Source organism: Aspergillus oryzae, chromosome 5, assembly GCF_000184455.2.
Source record: "Aspergillus oryzae RIB40 DNA, chromosome 5".
Classification (NCBI taxonomy): Eukaryota; Fungi; Ascomycota; class Eurotiomycetes; order Eurotiales; family Aspergillaceae; genus Aspergillus; species Aspergillus oryzae.
The window spans coordinates 3,762,817-3,783,164 of NC_036439.1; the positions used below are offsets into that span (position 1 = coordinate 3,762,817).

At 46.4% G+C, this 20,348-nt stretch overlaps 4 protein-coding genes across 4 annotated transcripts; 1 reads left to right on the forward strand and 3 right to left on the reverse strand.

Moving 5' to 3' along the window:
• Positions 1-1,304: 1,304 nt before the first annotated feature.
• On the reverse strand, positions 1,305-2,652 carry AO090120000404 (putative NAD+ kinase; the record flags this gene model as incomplete). Its single annotated transcript, XM_001824067.3, has 3 exons — positions 1,305-1,464; positions 1,523-1,799; positions 1,857-2,652. The coding sequence occupies 3 exons, from the start codon at positions 2,650-2,652 to the stop codon at positions 1,305-1,307; spliced, it is 1,233 nt and encodes a 410-aa protein (XP_001824119.3).
• A 600-nt stretch (positions 2,653-3,252) lies between these two features.
• On the reverse strand, positions 3,253-4,761 carry AO090120000405 (rRNA-processing protein LAS1; the record flags this gene model as incomplete). The annotated part of the gene is made up of 5 exons (XM_023237723.1): positions 3,253-3,287; positions 3,371-3,831; positions 3,898-4,353; positions 4,440-4,579; positions 4,642-4,761. The coding sequence occupies 5 exons, from the start codon at positions 4,759-4,761 to the stop codon at positions 3,253-3,255; spliced, it is 1,212 nt and encodes a 403-aa protein (XP_023092522.1).
• A 418-nt stretch (positions 4,762-5,179) lies between these two features.
• AO090120000406 (uncharacterized protein) lies at positions 5,180-6,358 on the reverse strand (the record flags this gene model as incomplete). The annotated part of the gene is made up of 1 exon (XM_023237724.1): positions 5,180-6,358. The coding sequence occupies one exon, from the start codon at positions 6,356-6,358 to the stop codon at positions 5,180-5,182; it is 1,179 nt and encodes a 392-aa protein (XP_023092523.1).
• Positions 6,359-18,986: 12,628 nt separating this feature from the next.
• AO090120000408 (uncharacterized protein) lies at positions 18,987-20,196 on the forward strand (the record flags this gene model as incomplete). The annotated part of the gene is made up of 9 exons (XM_001824070.3): positions 18,987-19,011; positions 19,073-19,160; positions 19,215-19,286; positions 19,334-19,367; positions 19,426-19,639; positions 19,696-19,787; positions 19,841-19,975; positions 20,032-20,058; positions 20,113-20,196. 9 exons carry the CDS (start codon positions 18,987-18,989, stop codon positions 20,194-20,196), a joined length of 771 nt encoding a protein of 256 aa, XP_001824122.1.
• Between the last annotated feature and the right edge of the window lie 152 nt (positions 20,197-20,348).

Here is a 20,348-nt window from a genome sequence, read left to right on the forward strand (position 1 = left end):
TATATTTAAGTTATGGATATTGCTTCATGGTGATTATCTTGGATCTGTTAATGAAAGAGAGTGTCGACTGATTCCATTCCACAGGATCTCGCGGGGATTAAAAGAGAACCTCACATGCACTGGAATGGCTGGTCCATACAACATACACTCAGCGGTGGGTTGGTGTCCTCCGTATCGGGCGGTTTGGAGTTCTTACGGCAGGACACACAGACACGCAATGCAGTTTCAAATACTATCGTTTCAGGATGAATCCCGCAGGATTTTATAGATTACGAACTCTACAATAGCAAAACCCTCTACGGCTACGAAAAAAGACGTCTACAGGAGTAGTACGAAGATAGATGCATAACAATTGAATTCTCCATTGACAATCTAGATATGTATGGTCCCTAGAAGTTTTTGCAACTTCGGAGAAGTTCAAATCCTTCTCTCAGAAACTTTCTGATAAGACCCTTCCAGTGGATTTATACGGGCTGTGGTATCAATCGATCAAAGAGCTACCTATACTAAGCACATGTCGTTAGCATACATCGTAAAGCAAACATAATGCTCAATCATATCATATCAATGACCAAGAATGTCAGACATCCAAGGAAGTATTGCGCACAGAGCACGTCTGATATAGGTTCATAGCGACGGCTAGCGTGGAAACTGCGAATGTGGGAAAATTTTTCATCATAAAAGCCGCAAGGCCTTTGGTCGATTGAAGATACAAGAGAGAAAAAAAGATTGGTAACTTACCTAATTAGTGCGAACAATTGGAGGATGTATGGAAATTGTCGAATAATATGACAGCGCTATAAGCTATAGCCAGTCAAAGGTGGACTGCAAGTCACATTAGACTCCAGTTAAAGACCACTGTGGTGGTTGTCGTTGAAGTTGTAAGTGGGAAGGAAAGAAATTTCGGAACGGGAGGGCTTTTTATAGTCGGCCTCAGGCTGCCCGGGAAACCTGACCGACCCATACGAAGCTTCTAGAGAATAGCAGAAATTGATACACACCTCCACAGCATGCGGAATCGAATGTTCGATCGGTTTTCTATTATTCATAGAATTCGTTGAGGTTCAATTCCAGGATATTATATCCATATTCATTCCCAAAAGAAGTGCTGCATATGATAGCGGTGAAATATATAGTTTTGCAAACTTTGTATGCTTCATCACAAGAACGTACATACATTAAGACCCCAGGCAATGGATTATATGCATACCCTTCGTAAAACAGACGCCGCAAACAAGAACCCTTACCAAAATAATCATCATTGTCTATACTCCATGCAAAGGATACGACCCTAGACTCTTCAATCATCCCTTGAGAGCTTTTTGCTTTTGCCTTGAATTCCAGTTTAATGTCTTTGAAATACTGTGGACCCAATCATTGTTGCGTCGATCTTGTGGTAACACATTTGCGAATGGGTACCGTGAGGCGGAAACAGTCACGTAGTCACCTGGGTGCAATTCAACTCTGTCATCGATGTTAATCTCCACTTCTCGCTTGATGGAACAGCTTGGGATGGACTCACCTTTCCCGACCATCGAAGCTTGCCCACGAGCTAGTGCGTGCATCATAGGGCACGCCCATTCTTAGAACGATGGTGTCGGGCAGTATGATCGGTCGGAAAGACAGTGTATGTGCGCAGATCGCTGTGACCAGGATAACGGGGTTATCAGGGTGGCATAGAGATCCTCCAGCGGCAAGGTTGTACGCCGTCGAGCCCGTAGGTGTAGCGATACAGACACCGTCTGCGAGCAGAGTAGTGAAATGCTCATCGTCGCCGAACAACTCAATGGAGGACATTGCTGAGCAGTTGTTAGCAGGGTATCATGGAACTATGTAGCAAGATTCTGTGAACATACTGGGATTTGGGCCCCGGTCGAGCACGACATCGTTCAAAATTTGAACAACTTTTTCCGGCTTGTGCGTTAACGTGCCTTCAACTTCTTCGCCGATCAGCTCTTCTACCAAATCTCGTTTCTTCGCGTGCGTTAAAGATCCATCTTCTCGCCCATTACTCCTCATAATTGTGCATTCAAATCGTAATCTCAGGCTAACGGCAACACCGTCTTTAAATGCGGATCCAAGTGTCTTCTGGTAGTCATTGAAATCGAACTTGGTTAAGAATCCCAATGATCCCAGCGAGAAAGAGAGGACCGGTGGTACTACTTGCTGGAAGAGCCAGCTTGTATAAAGAACGGTCCCATCACCACCCAGTGTAATAACGAAGTCAAAGAGATAGGCATTCTCGTACACAAACTTATTATCCCAGAACTTGAGCCGCCCTGCCGCGGAAGGTTCATCCTCCAGCAATTGAGAAGCACCGAAATCTGCAGCCGCTTCCAGTCGTCTCTCCACGTAGACGTTGTACTCCGTATCACGGTCTTTAGACAATAACCATTGCGTGAGCTTCCTCGTAAAAGCAATCACGCTATCATCGCCCGCTTTCGTCACCACAAAGACATTCTTGACAGAAAGCTTGAGTTTGATGCTATCCAGCTTCTTCGACAACTTTCGTACATTCCATGCCATATCAGACAACTGTTTTTTCGTCAGCTGCCGTGACTCCACGATGGTCTCGGATTGCTTCGGTGTCCAGTCGTCCATATCGGTGACGGTGACTCCATCTGTATCTATGGCGGTATCGTCGAAGCCCATTGCGTCGTCCAGAGCATCGCGCGCAGTTCGTGCATCCTTCTCTCGACCCGGGGGGCAAATCCATTCACCTGCAATCAGTGAATGTACGAAGCAGGCTGTCTTATCGTCTGCACGGTCGAGGCGAGGCTTGCCCGGCTCATTGGCCATGACTAGGGACGATTTGCGGCGGTGACTGCAATTGGGGGTAAGCACAACCTAGTGAAAGAAATATCGAGACGTTAATAATGCAACATGGAACCAAAGTGTCGTCAAAGATACCTCTAATTTGTGGGAGTCCGTATCTCCACCTGCCCCTCCATGGCCCTTGAGACAAGTTAGCTACGGTTCCGATATAATTTGTAAATCGACAACCGTACAGCATTATCCCTAAACTGGCCTTGATCCATGATTCAACAGCCAAAACTTAAAGTTTTTGAGTTGTCTGTTCATAAGTTGGGGGGACTATCGCTGAGGTTTCATCGAGGTCGCAGCTCGAGCGGCGTTTTGGTTGAGGTTCACGCCGCATTGGGCAAGCCGCGGCTATGACGTCGCTCCCCAGCATCAATGGCAACAATTCCTCTCAGTGAGCTATCTAGAGTCCTCAGGCTTCACTGAAGATCATTATAGATGATGGTAGTTGACTCCAAACAGACAAACTGAGAAAATCTTATCAATCAAGTGTATATTAAATTTGAGGGGTAACAATTGAGTCGTAGACATGTTCGCAGCTAGACTATACCTAACGGTCGACTATCCCATGTATCTACGACCTCCCATCCCATGTTCTTCAAGCTATCCAAATCATGGCTTGTCCCTGTGTGTAGGCTTTGGGGTGCATTTTTATCTTTTCCAGATAGCTCTCCTTGACCCCCTGGGCTACTAGACAAGTCGTTGTCCACTTCCTGTATCCTCTCCTTGAGCATATCCGTCCAGTGATTCGAGTTCTGCTCACAGGCAGAGAGAGCATAGGCAAACGAGAGCAACCGCCTCTTAGACTCCCATTGTGATGAGCATAGAATATGGTCCAGCCACATATAAACTCCTTCACAATGAGCATCCTCCTTCGTAGCTGATCTAGCAAACGCCAGCACATCGACCATAGCCTCCACGAGTCCTGTCAGGAAAGCAGGATATCCCTCAACGATGACCTGCAAGAAATAATCCCACCTAGAAAACTCATCATCCAAAGAGGTCCCAAGCCTAGTAAAAGAAAAATCAGCACACAATCCACAAAAAACTCCATGGGAACAAAGAAATTCGACATACTTCCTCTCTCCAGAAACCAAAACCTCATCCTCGACCAAAACCTCCGAAACAGCAGCAGCGCCCTTCCCAGAGCTCTTACAGACCGAAACCAACTGCGTCGCAACACCAGACAAAACCTGAACCCTCCTCTTCTTCCGCGGCGGTTCCGACGCACCCGTCTCACCTGTCACTTGTGCCAGGCAAGCCCTGGCAGCAGCCTTAACAGGCTCGATGTCATCCTCGACACCGTCCGGTGCAAAACCAGCGTCCAGATCAATCTTGGCCCAGTAGTAATCCCAGAGCCATTCAAGGGACCGTTGCGCGGCATTCCGCAGGACCGTCAACGACGGCAGTTCACGATGAGTTGCTTCATGTCGCAACTCGACGAATGAGGCAGGTAAGCCTAGGTCAATGGCACGCTGGAACATGGTCTTGCGTTGGCCATGGAGTTTAGAGTCTACGAGACCCGTTACGAACCTATATTCAATTAGCCTCAACCCTCTTTACATCTTCAAAGACAAATTTTAAGAGAAAGAAAGTTCTTGGGGTAAAGAAGAACTCACCGACAAAAAGCTGCCGAATACGTCGCCCGTATCGAAAAGATCGAGTTTTTCTTCGCATCATCATGCAAAATAGCATCCGTTAGCAAAGCCGTAGCCTCCACGGGATGGGGCAAATTGCCCCTCAACTTCCAAGCCGCAACCTTTATACCAGAATTAGTACCAGATGATTTTCATCGTATTGAACTGAGTCAAACATATATACCGTAGCGCAAGCTCTAGACCGCATGTCTGGTCCATCGTACGTCGGCGGAGGGTAGAATTGATTCCGCACCGATTGCAATTCCGATTGTTCTTTCCATGGTGTAAATATTACTTTTGACATTTTTGGGATTTATATTATCGGCCTCTATTAATGAGGCTGATTCCTGTATTTAGTTTTGGGGGCTCTAGATAATATGAATATGGGCATTTGCACTTTTTGTCGTCGGAGTTTTTGGTTTTTCCGACCCGGTATTGTGCCTGGGTCCCGTGCCCTTCAAGTTACTGTCTACTTTTAAGTTTAACTCTGAGGACTGAGTGAAGATTGTGTGTCAATGTGACGCTCGTTTGTTGCGACACTAAATGGATGATGTCTAATACATTGTTTCGATGATAGCTAATCAAGCCCGCACCCTTTGGGTATCCTTTCGTACATGGAAAACGCCGTCCAAAGCCAAAACGCCACGCTATGCAATAAGCCATACAAAAGATTTATACAGTGAATAAAAAGAAAAAAGAGTCAAGAAGTGTCATCAAGACGGCTAGATCCATCCGTATCCATAATTCATGCAAGGCTGACTTCCTAAGTTGAAGAGCTGCTGGGGTGCAGACATGGTCTGCTGTTCGATGTCGTCATCGTCAAAGAAGAATGACTTGTGCATCATGTTGGTCGGTGGGTTGGCCGGCTGTTTCTGGACAGGAGCAGAGCTGGAGGCGCTGGCTTGTTCCGTAGTCTCTTGGTTGTCGTCTTCGCTCTCGGCATCTTTGCTGTCATCTGCTTCATCGTCCGACGAGGGTGTGAAAGTCTCCTCCAGCTTGAGACCCTTGCCAGACACCTCATGGAATGAGGTATCCAGGAAAGGGTCAGGGTGATTGTAAAGACCCATTCCAACAAGTTCATCCCCAGCTGGCTCATCGGAGGTCGATTCGTGGAGTGACTTAGAGGTACTGTCTGGATGCTGAATGGGAAGAAAGTCGGGAGTGGATGGTCCAGTCAAATAGCCCGACGACGGTGCACTTGCATACCCCGAAGCCTCAACATCTGCCGATGGGATGCTATTGTTCATAGACATCATATCGAAGGGCCAGTTATCGGACATTGGTTGAGCCATGGTGGTCATGTTGGGGGCACTGTTATCCCACGTGACTGGATCGATTTGGGAGCCGCTCATGTCTAGGAAAGAGGACTGTTGCATCGATGCTGGGTCTGGCATGGCGGAGAAGGAGAAAACTTCCGTTGGTGCCGAAAACTCCTGAGAGTCATATGATGGTAGCATACCTGCGTCTGCGAGTGTTGTCGTCGCTGGGCCCATGGGCTGAGTAGACGGAGCCATGACTCCCAGGTTCTCTGCGGCTGTTGTTTGAAAGTATGGCGGTGATGTATACGCAGCCGTTTCTAGTGATGCTGGATGCCAGCTGATTGGGCGAGTTGCTGTTGCTCGCCTTCTTCTCAGAGCGGAAGCCAGGAGAGCAGGATTGACCTGAGCCTGATACGGCTGGGCTTGGACTGGTTGATAGATTGGTGACCCATGTGATGCTGCTGCCCTCCATCTGCCCGCAGATGAGGGACTGTTGCCCGCACTCCGAGGCTTCATCACTCGACCCGTATGCCTTGGCCTGGGAAAAGCATACATCATGTCACGGAAGTTGGAAGATGGCACACATGGCTGGTCTGCCTGCAGCCAGTACGAGCCAGCTTGGGGCTGGATGTAATTGGCCATTGAAAAGAAGTAGAAGATGGACAGTGATGGTGTGTTGGAAGAACAAGGAGGCTAGTGATGGAGAGATAATCAGTTTGGGTTGAGAGGGGTGAGATGGTAGATGTGAACATACATATTTGTATGAAGTAGAAGGGTGAGAGGGAGACCCGTGATGGAAAGGGCTGGTAGGCTTATATGTATGGAATATCAAGTGCGGATAAGCCCCATGGGTGACTGCAGGAATGCAATATGCAAAGGATCAAAGGATCTGTAATAAAGATCGGGACTTTTCCATTCAAAGATGACACAGGGGTGTGAGGGTCACAAGGCTTTGAGGTAAGGTACGGGGGAAGTCAATCCATAGGATCCATGAAGGGAAGGATGGATGGATGTAAGTTTGTATGTATATGTATGGGGACTAAAGGGTAGGTAGTAGTTAAGTGACTTCTTACCCAAATAGTTCAAACACTTAATTATCCCTCGGTCAGTAAAATGGAAATTAAAAACAAAAAAAATAATTAAAAGAAAAAGGAATAAAATAAAAAAAAAGAGAATAGGTAATACAAGTGGAACGCATTGCTTGATCTACCATCCGCCCCAGTTCCACGATCCCATTACTGAAGATGGATTAGCGGACGCATGTTGGGAATTTTGGCATGACATCCGACAACGTTGACACCCATCGAAAGGGGTTTAGTCGGTGGGTATTCAAGAAAGGATGGAAGGCAAGGAAGAGAAGTGATGATTCAGATGTGCCCATGCCACACGGTTGTTTGCTCCACTTTGACTCGGTGGTGGCTGTAGGGAATTTTAATTTAAAATGATTTTTTAATTTAAAATCTTCAATTTGTACCCTCACAAGGTCATCGTTTGGATAGATGGGGACCTGGAACGACAATCCGTCTTTGACCCAGACGCTTTGGACTTCGGGATCCATGGTATTGGGTTACTGGTCGTGAACGAATGGTGGTCGTGGTGGGGAACCAAGGGTATTGAATAATGTTGACGGTGGATGATCAGATCCATTATTGGCGATAAAATGAATGAGTTTTAGTTTGGTTTGGGTTTTAGTTTAGAAGTTGACTCCAAAAGGGAATCGTCTATCATGCAAAGTGATTGGTGGGCCGAGCAGGGAACTGGAACTCGGCAGGGAAGACGAAGGAACCAGAAAAAGGACAGCTAAATGTGGTCTGGGACACGCCGAATCTAACCCAACCTTCAGTAGGTCCTGTGTGAGAGAGACTCCAAGTGAGAGAGCCCCCATACCTGACTAAGTCTGGGGCTAAAAACGGGGGGATTACGTATGGTATCCGTATGATACTACTTACTTCGACCCTTTGCCTCCTCAGCTTCTGCCTACGTCCATACAAGTACTGACGCTACTGTATGAATGCACGTCCCCTACAAAGACTACTAAGGTATGTATCCTTGTAATTCCTCCAGCCTGATTTCTTGGTCTTCTTCTCCGTCATCAGTTACATTGGCAAACTCTCTTTCAAATCCTACTCTAGACTAGTCCCATTTCATTGGGATACTTTCTGTAGTCCGCTCATACATAGTATGAGCGCCGCCGGGACCAGACCGAGACCAACTGACGAGATCATCGTTTTTGACTAATAAGTCAATCATCTATTGACGACCTAACCGGTGATGAGCATACCAAGTGGACATACCGCCGGACCTCACCTACCCTTACTCAAGAACTTAAAGAGAAGAGGGGGGGGAAAGGACACACCACAGAATGCGATGTATTACGGAGTACGATAGAACGGTATTGGTTTTGATGGGTAAGGCAGAGAGGCACATACATACTGTACATACAGTTCTGACCCACGATCCGACCCGATCGTCAAAAAAGCCCCTGCGACCTTCCACTCCATTGCCCATTTTTGACCCCCTCCTCCTCCTACTTACTCCTCAGTGACCCCCTTCGAGTTCCGCTGATTGTCCCCACAAGTTCACCGTTTCCAACGCGTCACAAGTTACAACGCCGTTACGCAAGGGTTACAATAATGTGGACATGTTCCAGAGCCCTTGTCCTTCCTTTCGCATCCTTTCAGCCTTGACCTTCTTCTGGTTCAATTTTACCCTTAAGGTTTCAGAAACGGGGAAGTTTGCTTTGGTACAGTAAGGTAGTGTTTTACTCCTCGATATTGCGAATTCATACTCCGGACGCCCATTATCGTGTCCTTTTGACATGATTTGACAAGGAGAGAGATCAGAACGGATGCGGGCATCTTCCGTTTCTCTCTTTCCCTCGTCATAGATCGATCCTTCGGCCTTGCCGGGCGCTTATCCCGCCATTCTTTATTCTTAGGTACGGTATCACCCTGCTTGTTCCTAACCAACCGCTTCAATAATAGGTAATTAATCTCCCCTTTCATACACCCCCATAGGTCATGAGGCGACTATGACTCAGCTGGGACCATCAATCAATACCAGACAAGGGAATATAACACCTTTCTAGTATCTCCTTTAGTGGTGAATTAATATAAAAAGGAAAAAAAAAGAAAAAAAAAAAAAAGTAACTACTGCTGGTGATATGCATATCACTCGGAACTTCTCAGTTGCCTCAATATCACCAGTTCCAGTAAATAACAACCTGACCGACCGCTGATAACGATGACGAGAATGAAGTTAATAATGCCTCAAATCTAGCCCTCGCTGCCTACTGAATGTGCATGGTGGAGTACATGTTTCATACGGAGTAGCCATCGACCGCGTACATACATTTCTCGCAAGTCGGGTACATCGCCACTCCAGAAACCCTACTACCATCGTCGGTGTGGAAAGAAGCGGGCAGAAAAAGAAAAACGACGGGAAGCTCGGCTAAGAGAAGTGTGATGACAACATCCAGGCCAAAGGCAACAAAATCTGCTCGAGACCGCCCGGAGTGGGGGAAAGCTAAGGCACAGGATCTGTATCAGAACTTGAGCCAGGCCAATGGCTGGCCACTTCGGTACGGGGTAATTGGCCTCAATAATGTATTATGACAAGTCTAACTGCACCACACACCGGACCGATAGACAATGGATTGGACAGTGCCGCTGAAGTTATGTACGTATGCGGGTATGTACTCCGTATGGACGATGGAGTCTCCATGCGCCCAGCCCAACAAACACCACCAAGGAACGGAGGATTCCTCGTCCGTTGCTGGTGACCATTTCCAGAACATGGGACCCTCTCTTAGTCCCGCACCAAGTCACTAGTGCAGTGACTTGAAGGTAAGCTGACGCTGGAGGATATTAAATCACTATACAGGGTACATACCTAGGTAACCCCCCCGTGCTTTAGGGCACTTGGCGAACTACGCTTCTACCACCTGCGAGAATAGACTAAACGTCATAGTTAGGAGAAGACTAAACGATAATCGACGGAAAAGGAGACGGTCAATGGTCGCTTGTTCCTGGTCGCCTCCTCTGAACTGAAAGGATCGACTCGGTACCTGTACTATCGTGAAGCCCCATCACAAGGTGGTCAGCGACTAAACATGGAATCCTCTCTCTCCCTTGCCCGAAGAAGCAACTCCCGGGCATTTGAGATAGGCACCTTAGCTTACTTCGCCGAACCCAGCAGACCGGGGAGGACAATGCGGACTCTTTCTACTTTTCTTTTTTTTTTTTTTTATTATTTCTGGTCTTTATCTTTGTCATCTTATCCTGAATAGTAATATTTGTTTTTCTGATCGTCTGTACAACTTACAACGACTGTTCCATTAATATTCAGCACACGGAACTGCAGATTCATCGACATCATCGAAAACGACTAATCGGACAATTGAGATCATCATCTACCCGCCCTACAAATCAGAAGCCGGAGATTACAGGAGGAAGACCACCGGAACACATGTGCAGACCCACTTGACCGCAGGGGGCTAGAAAAACAGAGAAAAAGAGAAGAAGCAAAAATTCCAGAAGGTCAGGGGTCAAAATCTCCTACGATGGGCCTAACGCCAGGCGAAGAAGGAGAAAATTTATGGAGAAAAAATAAAAAAAAAATACAAAAAGAGAGGGGGGGCCCACTTTTCCATTTTCATAATTTTTTTTTTCTTTTCTCTCTCTTTTCCTATTGCACTTGTGTACCCTACTTATCTCCGTATCAACGGGAGCGAAGTGCGAACAGGGATTTCGACCAGGCAAGAGGTAAGCTAATCTTTGAATTTGGGAACAAACTCGCGGATCCTTTTTAAGGCATGGGAAAGCCAACTTACGGTTGTTTGACTGCCGTCATTATTATTATCATTATTATTACTACTACTACGGAGTACTCCCAGCTTGATGGAACCCTTTTTTCCTTTTACTTCCTGACAAGACTCCGTCCTCCCCCGTCTGCCGATCTCTTTCCAACAAAGAATATCCCATTCCGTTTGCATACGAGGCACGTACTTCTTCTAGTGAATGTGATGCTTCCGTTTATGCGATTGGCAACTGGAGTATAATGACAAGAATTCAAAGTAGAAAAAACTATCAGGATAACATGATATCTAAAGTAAAATATCTACTATACAGAGTACAGAGAAATCTTAAATTCCCGCTGAGAATTAAGATCAGTGATCTCAAGCTCTCTGTTCGCCCCTTTGGTCATCACCCTTGCTACCGACTCCGGTCGTACGAATTCACGGCAAAGACCGAAAGGACCTGTTCATTCCATGCCAGATTCAAAGACATGGCGGAGATTGGTATTGACCTCCTTTATCCAGGGAATCAACATATCAAATCTCATGGTCTGACGGTGACAAAGAAATACGTACTAATAATATAACATTAATAGTAGCCGGATAATTAAATAATACCACTCATAAACCTGCGGAGTATAAAGCATAAATCAAGTAGTATCTGCAAATCGTCGTTAGGAATTGGATCTCTCCAACCGCCTAAACTAATGTACCACGCTTAATCCAGCAACTTTTGGGGGGACGCGAAATGGCGGTCGCCGTCCGAGACAAGAAACTAAACAACGCTTGGGTTTCGGAGAAAGTTTTCAGCCCATGTAGGGATCTTCAGACGAGGTTTTCGCTTTTCGTATTTTCTATAACTGCCGGTCTTATTGTTTCTATCTTGATCCGACCGACACTTAACTTTCTCGATTTTGAGTTCGATTGGTGTCAATTTTACTTTGATTGTCCCGTTCTTAATTTTGAACGGTGTCCGTGCTTGTCCATTTGTGGTTGTTCTCCGTATTTGTTAAGATTTTCTCTTTTTTTTTTTCCCTCTTTTCTTTTTCTACATTTGATTTTTTTTTTCGAAACCTAACCTTGGTTTAGGCCCGAGCGCCTCTAATTCCAAGTCTCCACCCGAACAATGGAACACATTGGCGCTAATCAATTTGGCTTGCCTTAGTGGCATGTCATCAGCCCCTACTTTGGAGGTCCCCGTGGTAGGGAACAATCTGAATCTGATATCGACGATGCCACTCGGCGTCGTCATTGGCGGTCAACCTTCTCCCCCCCCCCCCCCCCCCCAGAGCACCTCTCATATGTTCGATTCTAGTCCACGAATCCCATGAAAACCGACCGGTTCTGGGCGTTTAAGCCTCATTCTGTTGTCATCCTGGGGAGAGACAATAAACACTCACACAGCCACCTTTACTGCAACGGGTTGAGAGCAAGCGAGACCAACGCAATCTCGAACAGGCTGCAGCCGAGCAGGGAACCCAGTTAATCGGCAACAAGTGGATGTGACACGGCAGACTCCTCCCGTCTAGCCCTGGTGATGATAAGTTACCTGGGGGCTTCACACAAGAATAAAATAGAATAATAATAATAATAATAAAAACTATTTAGCAACTAATTATACCGCACTCATTCGATGTGGCCTATCCTTCCATGCACTGCCGCGTGCCCTGGTCCCGGCGCCACAACGCCTGGCCCATCTTGATCCAGTCAACAGGCGAGCGTTCCATACGAAGGGGGGAAGTGGCTACTAACGTTACCAGAGTGGGTCGCAGGAAGATGCGGTGCGAGAGACCCGCGATGACCGATACCTCGCTTTGGGAATCCTCCTTGGTAGTCCGGGCGACTGGATTACCATGCTTCTATCGGACTTGGGCACTGTTTTTCGATACCACAAAAAACAAGGCATCGAGCTGAGGAACTGGAAAACCATAAAAACTGCCTCTTCTGTACGCATCTGCAGGTGGCCATGAGTCAAATGGCCTACATACATGCGCCCTACCTGCATGCATGGAACCAGTGTAGGTGGGCTCCTTACTCTGCCAATCAGGACGGGAAGAGGGATCAGGACTGTGACCCCCCTTAACGAAGTTACGTGAAAGAGATAGCCAGGATTCTAATTATATTAAAATATTCAGGATGCATGGTGCCAGCTACACATAACTCGGCGGCTGCTACCCTACCACGCACTGCAGCATTCTGGGCGCTTGCATGGGTTCCGATCTAGGGTACATGGCCAAGTAGGTACCATAGGTTGAGTATCACAGAATGTGGCCAGTGCTTTTCGTTAGGTTCCAATGTGCTACGGTGGCAGTCAACCAGTCAGAATGCAGAGTTCGAATTACCTGTCGATGCTGGTGCTGGTCGACGGAACAGACGGTCTGGAACCCTACCTCTGTCCTGATTAGGTTATATTTCACCTTATGTAATGCCGCCTTGGAAGGGAGTCGAACAGGACTAAAAATACTGGTGCCAGAGTTACATACCAGGACTGGACTGAGTTAAAGTCAGGCCACAAGTGTGACTCAGGCATGGGGAATGACTGTATGCAGGATATCCGCACATACCGACCGACAAAGATTGAGATGCAACCACATGACCTTAGTGTCCTAACGGGATGGAGTCTCTCTACCTTAGGAGGAGTGATAGTGCAGTGCACATCACTTGTGTGTAATTCTTTTTTTTTTTTTTTTTTTTTCTTTTTCTTTCTTTCTTTTTTTTTTTAACCTTTCCCATTTTCTTGGTTTTGATTTTGAATTTCCCACCCAGGCTCTGTAGTTGGTTGCATCTGGTGCTTCATCTAATGGATACTTAATATAGCTGACTGGCACAGATTTACAACGCCCCCTCCTCTCGAGGCAGATACTAATAATGTCCCCGCGGATGACCCTTCTCTCGACTTCGTTAAGGGATACGAAGTGCGTTCCACTTTCGTCCTTACCCCCACCATCACCATCCCAGCTGAGCTATGTTACCAATGCCGTGCCACATGCCCTTTGGATCTTCCCACAGATCCTCCTATCAATGGAAAGATTGACTGGGAATCCAATCCCAGGAGATGTGATACTGGGACACAAATGCACCTGCGACCCATCCCTGATGAATGATAGTCGGGGTCCCCACTGATGTTTTAACCGAAACGGGCAACATCGTCAAAAGGGCCACATATATTTATCGGTACCTAAGATCCTGAGCTGCAGTGTCACGGTAGATCAGAGTGGAGCACGGGGCAGAATGTAAGTATTGCAGTCTCAAAAGTCTGTCTTGCAGTGGGGATTTGGACCTAGGCTTTTTTTTTTTTTTTTTTGGCTTTTTTCCGCACACCTCCCCGAAGACCGACTGACGGACTCCTCACGCCCTGTCCTGAGTTACCCGTAGCCAGAGCTCTAGTCAGATATCCCCAAGGCAAATATTTCCACAAGTCCAGCTCCACCAAAAAATACCCCAATAGCCAATAATCCCAAATCGCCTGGCCGTTAAGTGGACCCGAATTCCACTCTCCCACAAGGGGCCAAGATTCTAGGAGTATTAACTTCGCCAACCAACCCTGTGCCGGGTGTACCTTAGACCACTTGCACACCATTCCCCTCAACAGGTAAAGAGCAAGCGGGTAGCTAGTGCCGTCTGGTCGCAAGCCTATCTACTATCGCCCTCCGGGAGGTACGGACGACGGCGGTATACTCCAAGGAAAATCCAAACTAGGACGGATCCACCATCGCCATCAACAATTCGTTTCTATACTTCTCAGCCCACAACAATTTCACCAACCTAGTCCGAATACGTCCAAGCACCGCACGAAATTGGGCAAATCAACCATCGGCCGAGTAAAGATATCTTAGTCTACCACCGTTGCCAGTCTCTCACACAACTCTCGTCTCCAGTCTTGACGGAGTCGTCTCCATCAGGTTTCTGCACCTTCGTCTGGACTACTGGATTTTGTCTTGGATGGAGTCTTCGCCTAGGTTACGGATACAAAAAAGCCACATGGCTGACCTGAGTCTAAATCTGGGTCCGGATAGCCGCTACTTCCGTTGGGCCCGCTTGCTTTTCATTCCTGGTCTCGGTACTTTGCCTTTTCATTATTCTGGTTAATTAATTTTGTAAAATTCCCCGAGAGTATTCTTAGATTGACCCTAAATTAAAGAGGAAACGAAAAGAAAACTGTGCATGGGCTTCTGACTGTTGAATTTTTCTAAGTTTGAATTATATGGAGATCCTGCTGAGCTAACCAACTAACTCCAGTATCGAACTCAGGAATCGATAGAACGTGTCAGAAAAGACCACGATTCAATTAATCTCAATGAATCTGATGTTCTCATATCAAACAGACAGAACAGGGGTCCTGGCGCGCGTGCTTACCTCGCAGCCCTGGCTTGGTTTCACATTCTCCCTCCCACTGCTTACATGAATCAAATAAAATAAATCAGAAAAAAGAAGAAAAAGACTAGACTAGACTAGACCAGACTAAAAGGAAGGATGCTTAAAAAATCCTCCGGAGATAGTCCTACTCACTATCTACGGAGTAGTAAATGATCAACTCGACTAGCCAGTGGCCGCTGTGCTTTGCTTGAGCCTTGAGGGGCAAAAAAAAGAAAAATCGAATATATCCGTATTTCCAAGAGAAAATTAAACCCATTTAGTACGGAACCCGCGGATTACTTGGCTTGGCTTATTTTATTAGTAGTATTTAGTAAATACGGAGACTCAGTTAGGGCTGTGGAGCCCGAATTATTCGGTGGCTGGCAAACTGGCACGTTTGGGATGATCGCTTCCATAATCTACTATTTCCGTGGACTGAAACTGCGATCTAGCTACCTTGAGTTCTTGACTACCGGTAGATAGAAGTTAGAGCATCAGCTTAAGTTCGAGTCTGGGTTACTACGCACTACTTACTACCTAGTCTATGATTCATTTATGGGGTGATGAGACTATAGGATCGGGTTATTGAACTTTACTTACTAGAAATCGCACTTAAAAACTTTTTCCTTTCTTTTCTTTTTCTTTAGGTAGATGAATGGAAAGACAGAAAGGTGGGATGCGTTCGTGCAATGGATCAAGTATGTAACTACCGTACCTAAGATTAGACTATTCCGTTTTGATTCGGGGTTGCGAGGTCTTGGTCTTGGTCTTGGCTGGCTTTGGTTCTGATATACCTAGTTTCCTACCCCAAACAATAACATACTTTAGTTTGGGGTGTGGTAAAGTATGCAGGTTCCATTGGAACTAAACTTTGTCTGATGACCGTTTTTCATTTGGTTTTGTCCATATCTGCTGAGGTTGCTTTAGTTTAGTCGGTTAGTGTTCCCGCGGGTCAAGTACTTGTCATACGTGTCGTGTGGCGAACTTGGTAGTTACTCTTGGACCTAGTAAGCTAGCTAGCTAGATAGCTAGTTTAGCTGTTGCTGATCGGGGGAGGAGACCCGTGGGTAGGTTGTGTTCGATTATACTGGGTTGTCCTGGTTTGTAGGTAGGTAGGTAGGAAGTAATGGAACTACTGGATGTACACAGAACATATTCCGAGGCTCAGGCTCCGGCTTAGGCTTCCAAATGACCGCGTAAGTCATCTATCTCGTTGCTATCTTTGCCCCGTGTCCATGTCATGTCATAGCCACGATTAGTCTAGGCATCAGGATTTCCCATATTATTGGGAGAGACATTGTCTAGACTCTTTTTTATCTAATTTCTAATTTAATATCATACGTTGGAGAATTATATCTGGATCTGTATGATGGTTGTCACATGTATTAGCTGCTGTGTGCGGGGACATATTTCGAATGATACGTGTGTGATGTCGGCTGCATTTGAGGGGTAGTGACTCCGTAGTATGGACAAGGCAATTACTGGCATTGGCATGAGTATGCATATGTATGTATGAAGGATCCGATTTGTGGCTTTTACTTGTTTGTCTGCCTTGCTAGTTAGTGTTGGTCCTTCTTGCAGTGTGAGATGGTATCTAGGTCTGTGGTTGGGTCTTGATATCTGATACATGGATTGACGGCGTTTGTTGGCCTATTTTTTTGGTGGAGGTAAGGTGTTTCTTTCCCTCTGCTGGTTGTGATAGGAGTGTCAGTTATATATTTTGTGGTCCCGGAGGGTTTTGGAGGAGCAAACCCCGCTCGACTCAGTAAGGGTTGGTGAGCGAGCTGTAGGTCGAGCGTTTGATGTAGATCTGTGATTGTCTATGCTATTCCATTGACGGATGAACGTCCAACCTATCATCTTCCTTTCTGTAGACTGTTATCTGGCAGTATCCGATTTGTGGTTTGGACCACCGTCAGCTGCTTATTGAGTCTATGCGACATGTATGGAAACTCCCGTAAGGCCACGAATCTCAGTCGAATACGAGTTGGCATTGCTATAGTCTACTAGTATGGAATCCCGATGGATTCGAGTGGTGTCTACGGTACTTACCGAATCAGGTCTTCCTGTTGAAGCCTATGATTAGCTGCGAACGGCTCAACAGCAGGTGATACAGAATGGCGTCTGGCGGATTTCCCCTCCACTCATACTCCGTACATCATGTTAGCTCGGACCTATAAGCAGCATGTCATGTCATACGCCGCCCAGTATAATGTCGCTCAGCCATAGCCATCAACGTAGTTGACGGTAGTCCGAGAGTCTCGAAGGATTTGGCCACCGCTGATCTGCAGTGTCCTTCTCTCCATACTCGAGCATCGATGTCGGGCGCTCAGTGGCTTGCCTTAGGCAGAAGTAGCTTCGTAATTGCCCGACCCATTTCTAACAAGAGCAGACAGGATCCAGTAGTGCCCCATTCTCCGATACCGATGGTGCAGCCGCCTACCGCTGTTCGTCAAGACGTGTCGTATTCATCCGCGCCCTCGAATAGTGAGAAATAGATCCGGATTCCATTGTCAACTGTCCGGATGATCCAAGACGCGCTATCATATCCATATTCCTGCCCCGGACCTAAACCACTGACACATCCTTCCTCCCCCCACGTCGCCATCTCACAGATCGTCACTGTGGTCGTGCACAGATGCAGTGGACGGGTCAGCTCACCGTGCTCGAGCGACGGGACGCAAGAACTCTGTCGACTGGGAATGAAGAACGACGAGGTCTGCGACGGTGGGATGGGCGGTGTATGTGTGCGGACGTGAGCCTGTGCGCGCGGAGGGAGACCGAAGACGTATGGCCGAGCGAGGCTATGCCGGCCACTGGGCTAACGGGTAATCCATCGGTAGGATGTTGTCAGGTAAGGCGACCTTCGCACTGCCTAGATTCAGCGAGTTGGAGAATGTGTGATTTTTTGAAATGTCGTCGAATATCGAAGATTGATTGTGTTCGTTTATTTCCGCTAGGCTTGTCTGGGTTAGTGCCTTGTGGATGTTTTGGGTTGTCGCTTTTTTGCGCTGGGTTGTTCTATATGCGTATTCATTAGGGCTGTTGGATGTGGTGTACATGTAGGTCGTCTAAAAGAGTGTTGGATGATAGTTTTAGGGATATGTGGCTCGTTGCTACCTGCGTTGAAGTATATGTTGGTAGTTAATTAGCTATACCTTTGAATGATTATATATAGTATTTGAGTAATCACTCTATATACTAGCCCGTAGAACTGCATATGTTGAAGCATGATGTAGAAAGGACATATAGGGGGAAAGAAAAAAGAATAGAAAGAGAGAGGCTGTCGTACAAACATATGAAGTCCTGGACTATGGCAGGAATGGTTCATTGTTCGTCCCCTTGACCCAACATACTTATGTTCTCTGCCTTGCTCTATTACAACTGATATCTTTCGAGGAACGAATTATCCTTTCATCACAGTCGCAAGAATGGTCACGCCGTCATTTATTATGGAACTTCGTGAACCAGAAATCAGACCCACAAGAGTAAGTACTAGTACTCCGGAGTATATGTCCTGGCCATTGAGATCCCCGTTACCATAATGATGTATCCATTGACATCAATAATTATGGCCGTTCGAGTGAAGGCTAAGCTGCTCATGCACGTCTGTGTAGTAAAAAAGGAATGTCAGCATTACAACCTCTCGGACAAGTGAAGAATATAAGATAATAAAGGTCGTGTCAACTATGTTGTATGATGCCAGCATTCCCGTTCCTTCTTTCCTAAATCCAGATATAAATCCTAAAATAGGCTTGATATGAAGTTAGAATCTATCTGTTGTACTGAATAGACGACTCAATTCAATTGTATCATGTGTTTAGCTTTGAATTTCTATAAATTTATAGAAGCAGTATATATCCTGGGCTAGACACCTCAGGCACCTACTACTGGAGGCCTACCTAATGTGGAATAGTGCAGCCGGGCATTCTGGAGGGTATGAAGTAATCCCCAATCATCGTCGTACAGAAGCTCTCCCCGCATCCACCGACGCTCGTTTGATTTCAAATCAACTTCTCATCATCCATGAGCTTCGCAAGAGTATTCCGTCCCCTTATCGGTTCTCCATTTCGATTCCAGAATCGTTCCATACCGGTCCAAGCGCAACACATCCGAGCCATGCATATCCAATCGATTCCGATGTGTGAGTGATATGTCAATGTCAACATTGATCCCTCTGTAGTTCTTCTCGCTGACCATCGCAGGGACGGGGAAGGGCAATAATTATGCCTACCTGGTGACAGACGAGCCAACCAAGAAGTCTGTGATTATTGATCCGGCCAACCCGCCAGAGTGAGTTAATGTTCTACATAATTATTTGTTGTTGACATGCGTTGATGAATGCAGAGTAGCACCGGTGTTGAAGAGTCAAATTGAAGATGGCAAGATTGATCTGACAGCTATTGTCAATACTCATCAGTGAGTTTCGCGATCCCTTCGAGGGTAAGCTATGTTGACCGTTAAAGCCATTGGGATCACGCTGGCGGCAATGATGAACTGGTGAGCGAGATTAATTTCTTCCTACCCATGAACCGAAAGTAGTGACTAACTGTCTCAGCTCAAAATCTTTGGCAACAAACTCCCCGTTATCGGGGGTAAGAATTGTCAATCGGTGACGCAGACTCCGGCCCATGGAGAGACATTCAAGATCGGAGAGCGCATCTCCGTAAAAGCTCTCCATACGCCTTGCCATACGCAAGATAGTATCTGCTATTTCATGCAGGATGGTGAGGAACGTGTCGTATTCACGGGTGACACCTTGTTCATTGGAGGTATATATTTGCAATCTTTACTATGTTAAACTTGGCTTGATACTTATGTGTTGTAGGATGTGGTCGCTTTTTTGAAGGCACTGCCCCAGAAATGCACAAGGCCTTGAACGAGACGCTTGCCTCTTTGCCGGATGATACTAAGGTCTTTGTAAGTTGCATTTCCTGACTATTCAAAAAGGTCGAATACTGATACGACACCAGCCCGGCCACGAGTACACTAAAGGCAACGTGAAGTTCTGTCTTGCCGTGTCACAGTCAGAGCCTATCAAGAAGCTGGAGGCATTCGCAGAGCAGAACCAGCAGACCCAGGGCAAGTTCACGATTGGTGATGAGAAGGTATTTCTAGAACTCAATTATATTCTGTGTAGCAGCGGCTGACAAGCTATGTTTAGCTCCATAACGTGTTCATGCGCGTCAATGTAGGATCTCTCTTCATTCCTGTTATCTTGAAGCAAAAGCTAATGTACATCTAGGACCCCGAGATCCAGAAAAAGACTGGAAAGACAGACCCGGTAGAGGTGATGGCAGCTCTGCGGGAGATGAAGAATGCGATGTGAGTGATAACGTAGTGTATGTACAAATAGTAGCATGGGTGAGCGTTGGGGGTGATGAATTTGAACAATATCCAAGCAGTACATTCGACATTCCTTCCATGAATAAATAGTAAATTTAACACCTAGACCGGTCTACAAATCAGCATAGCCATGTA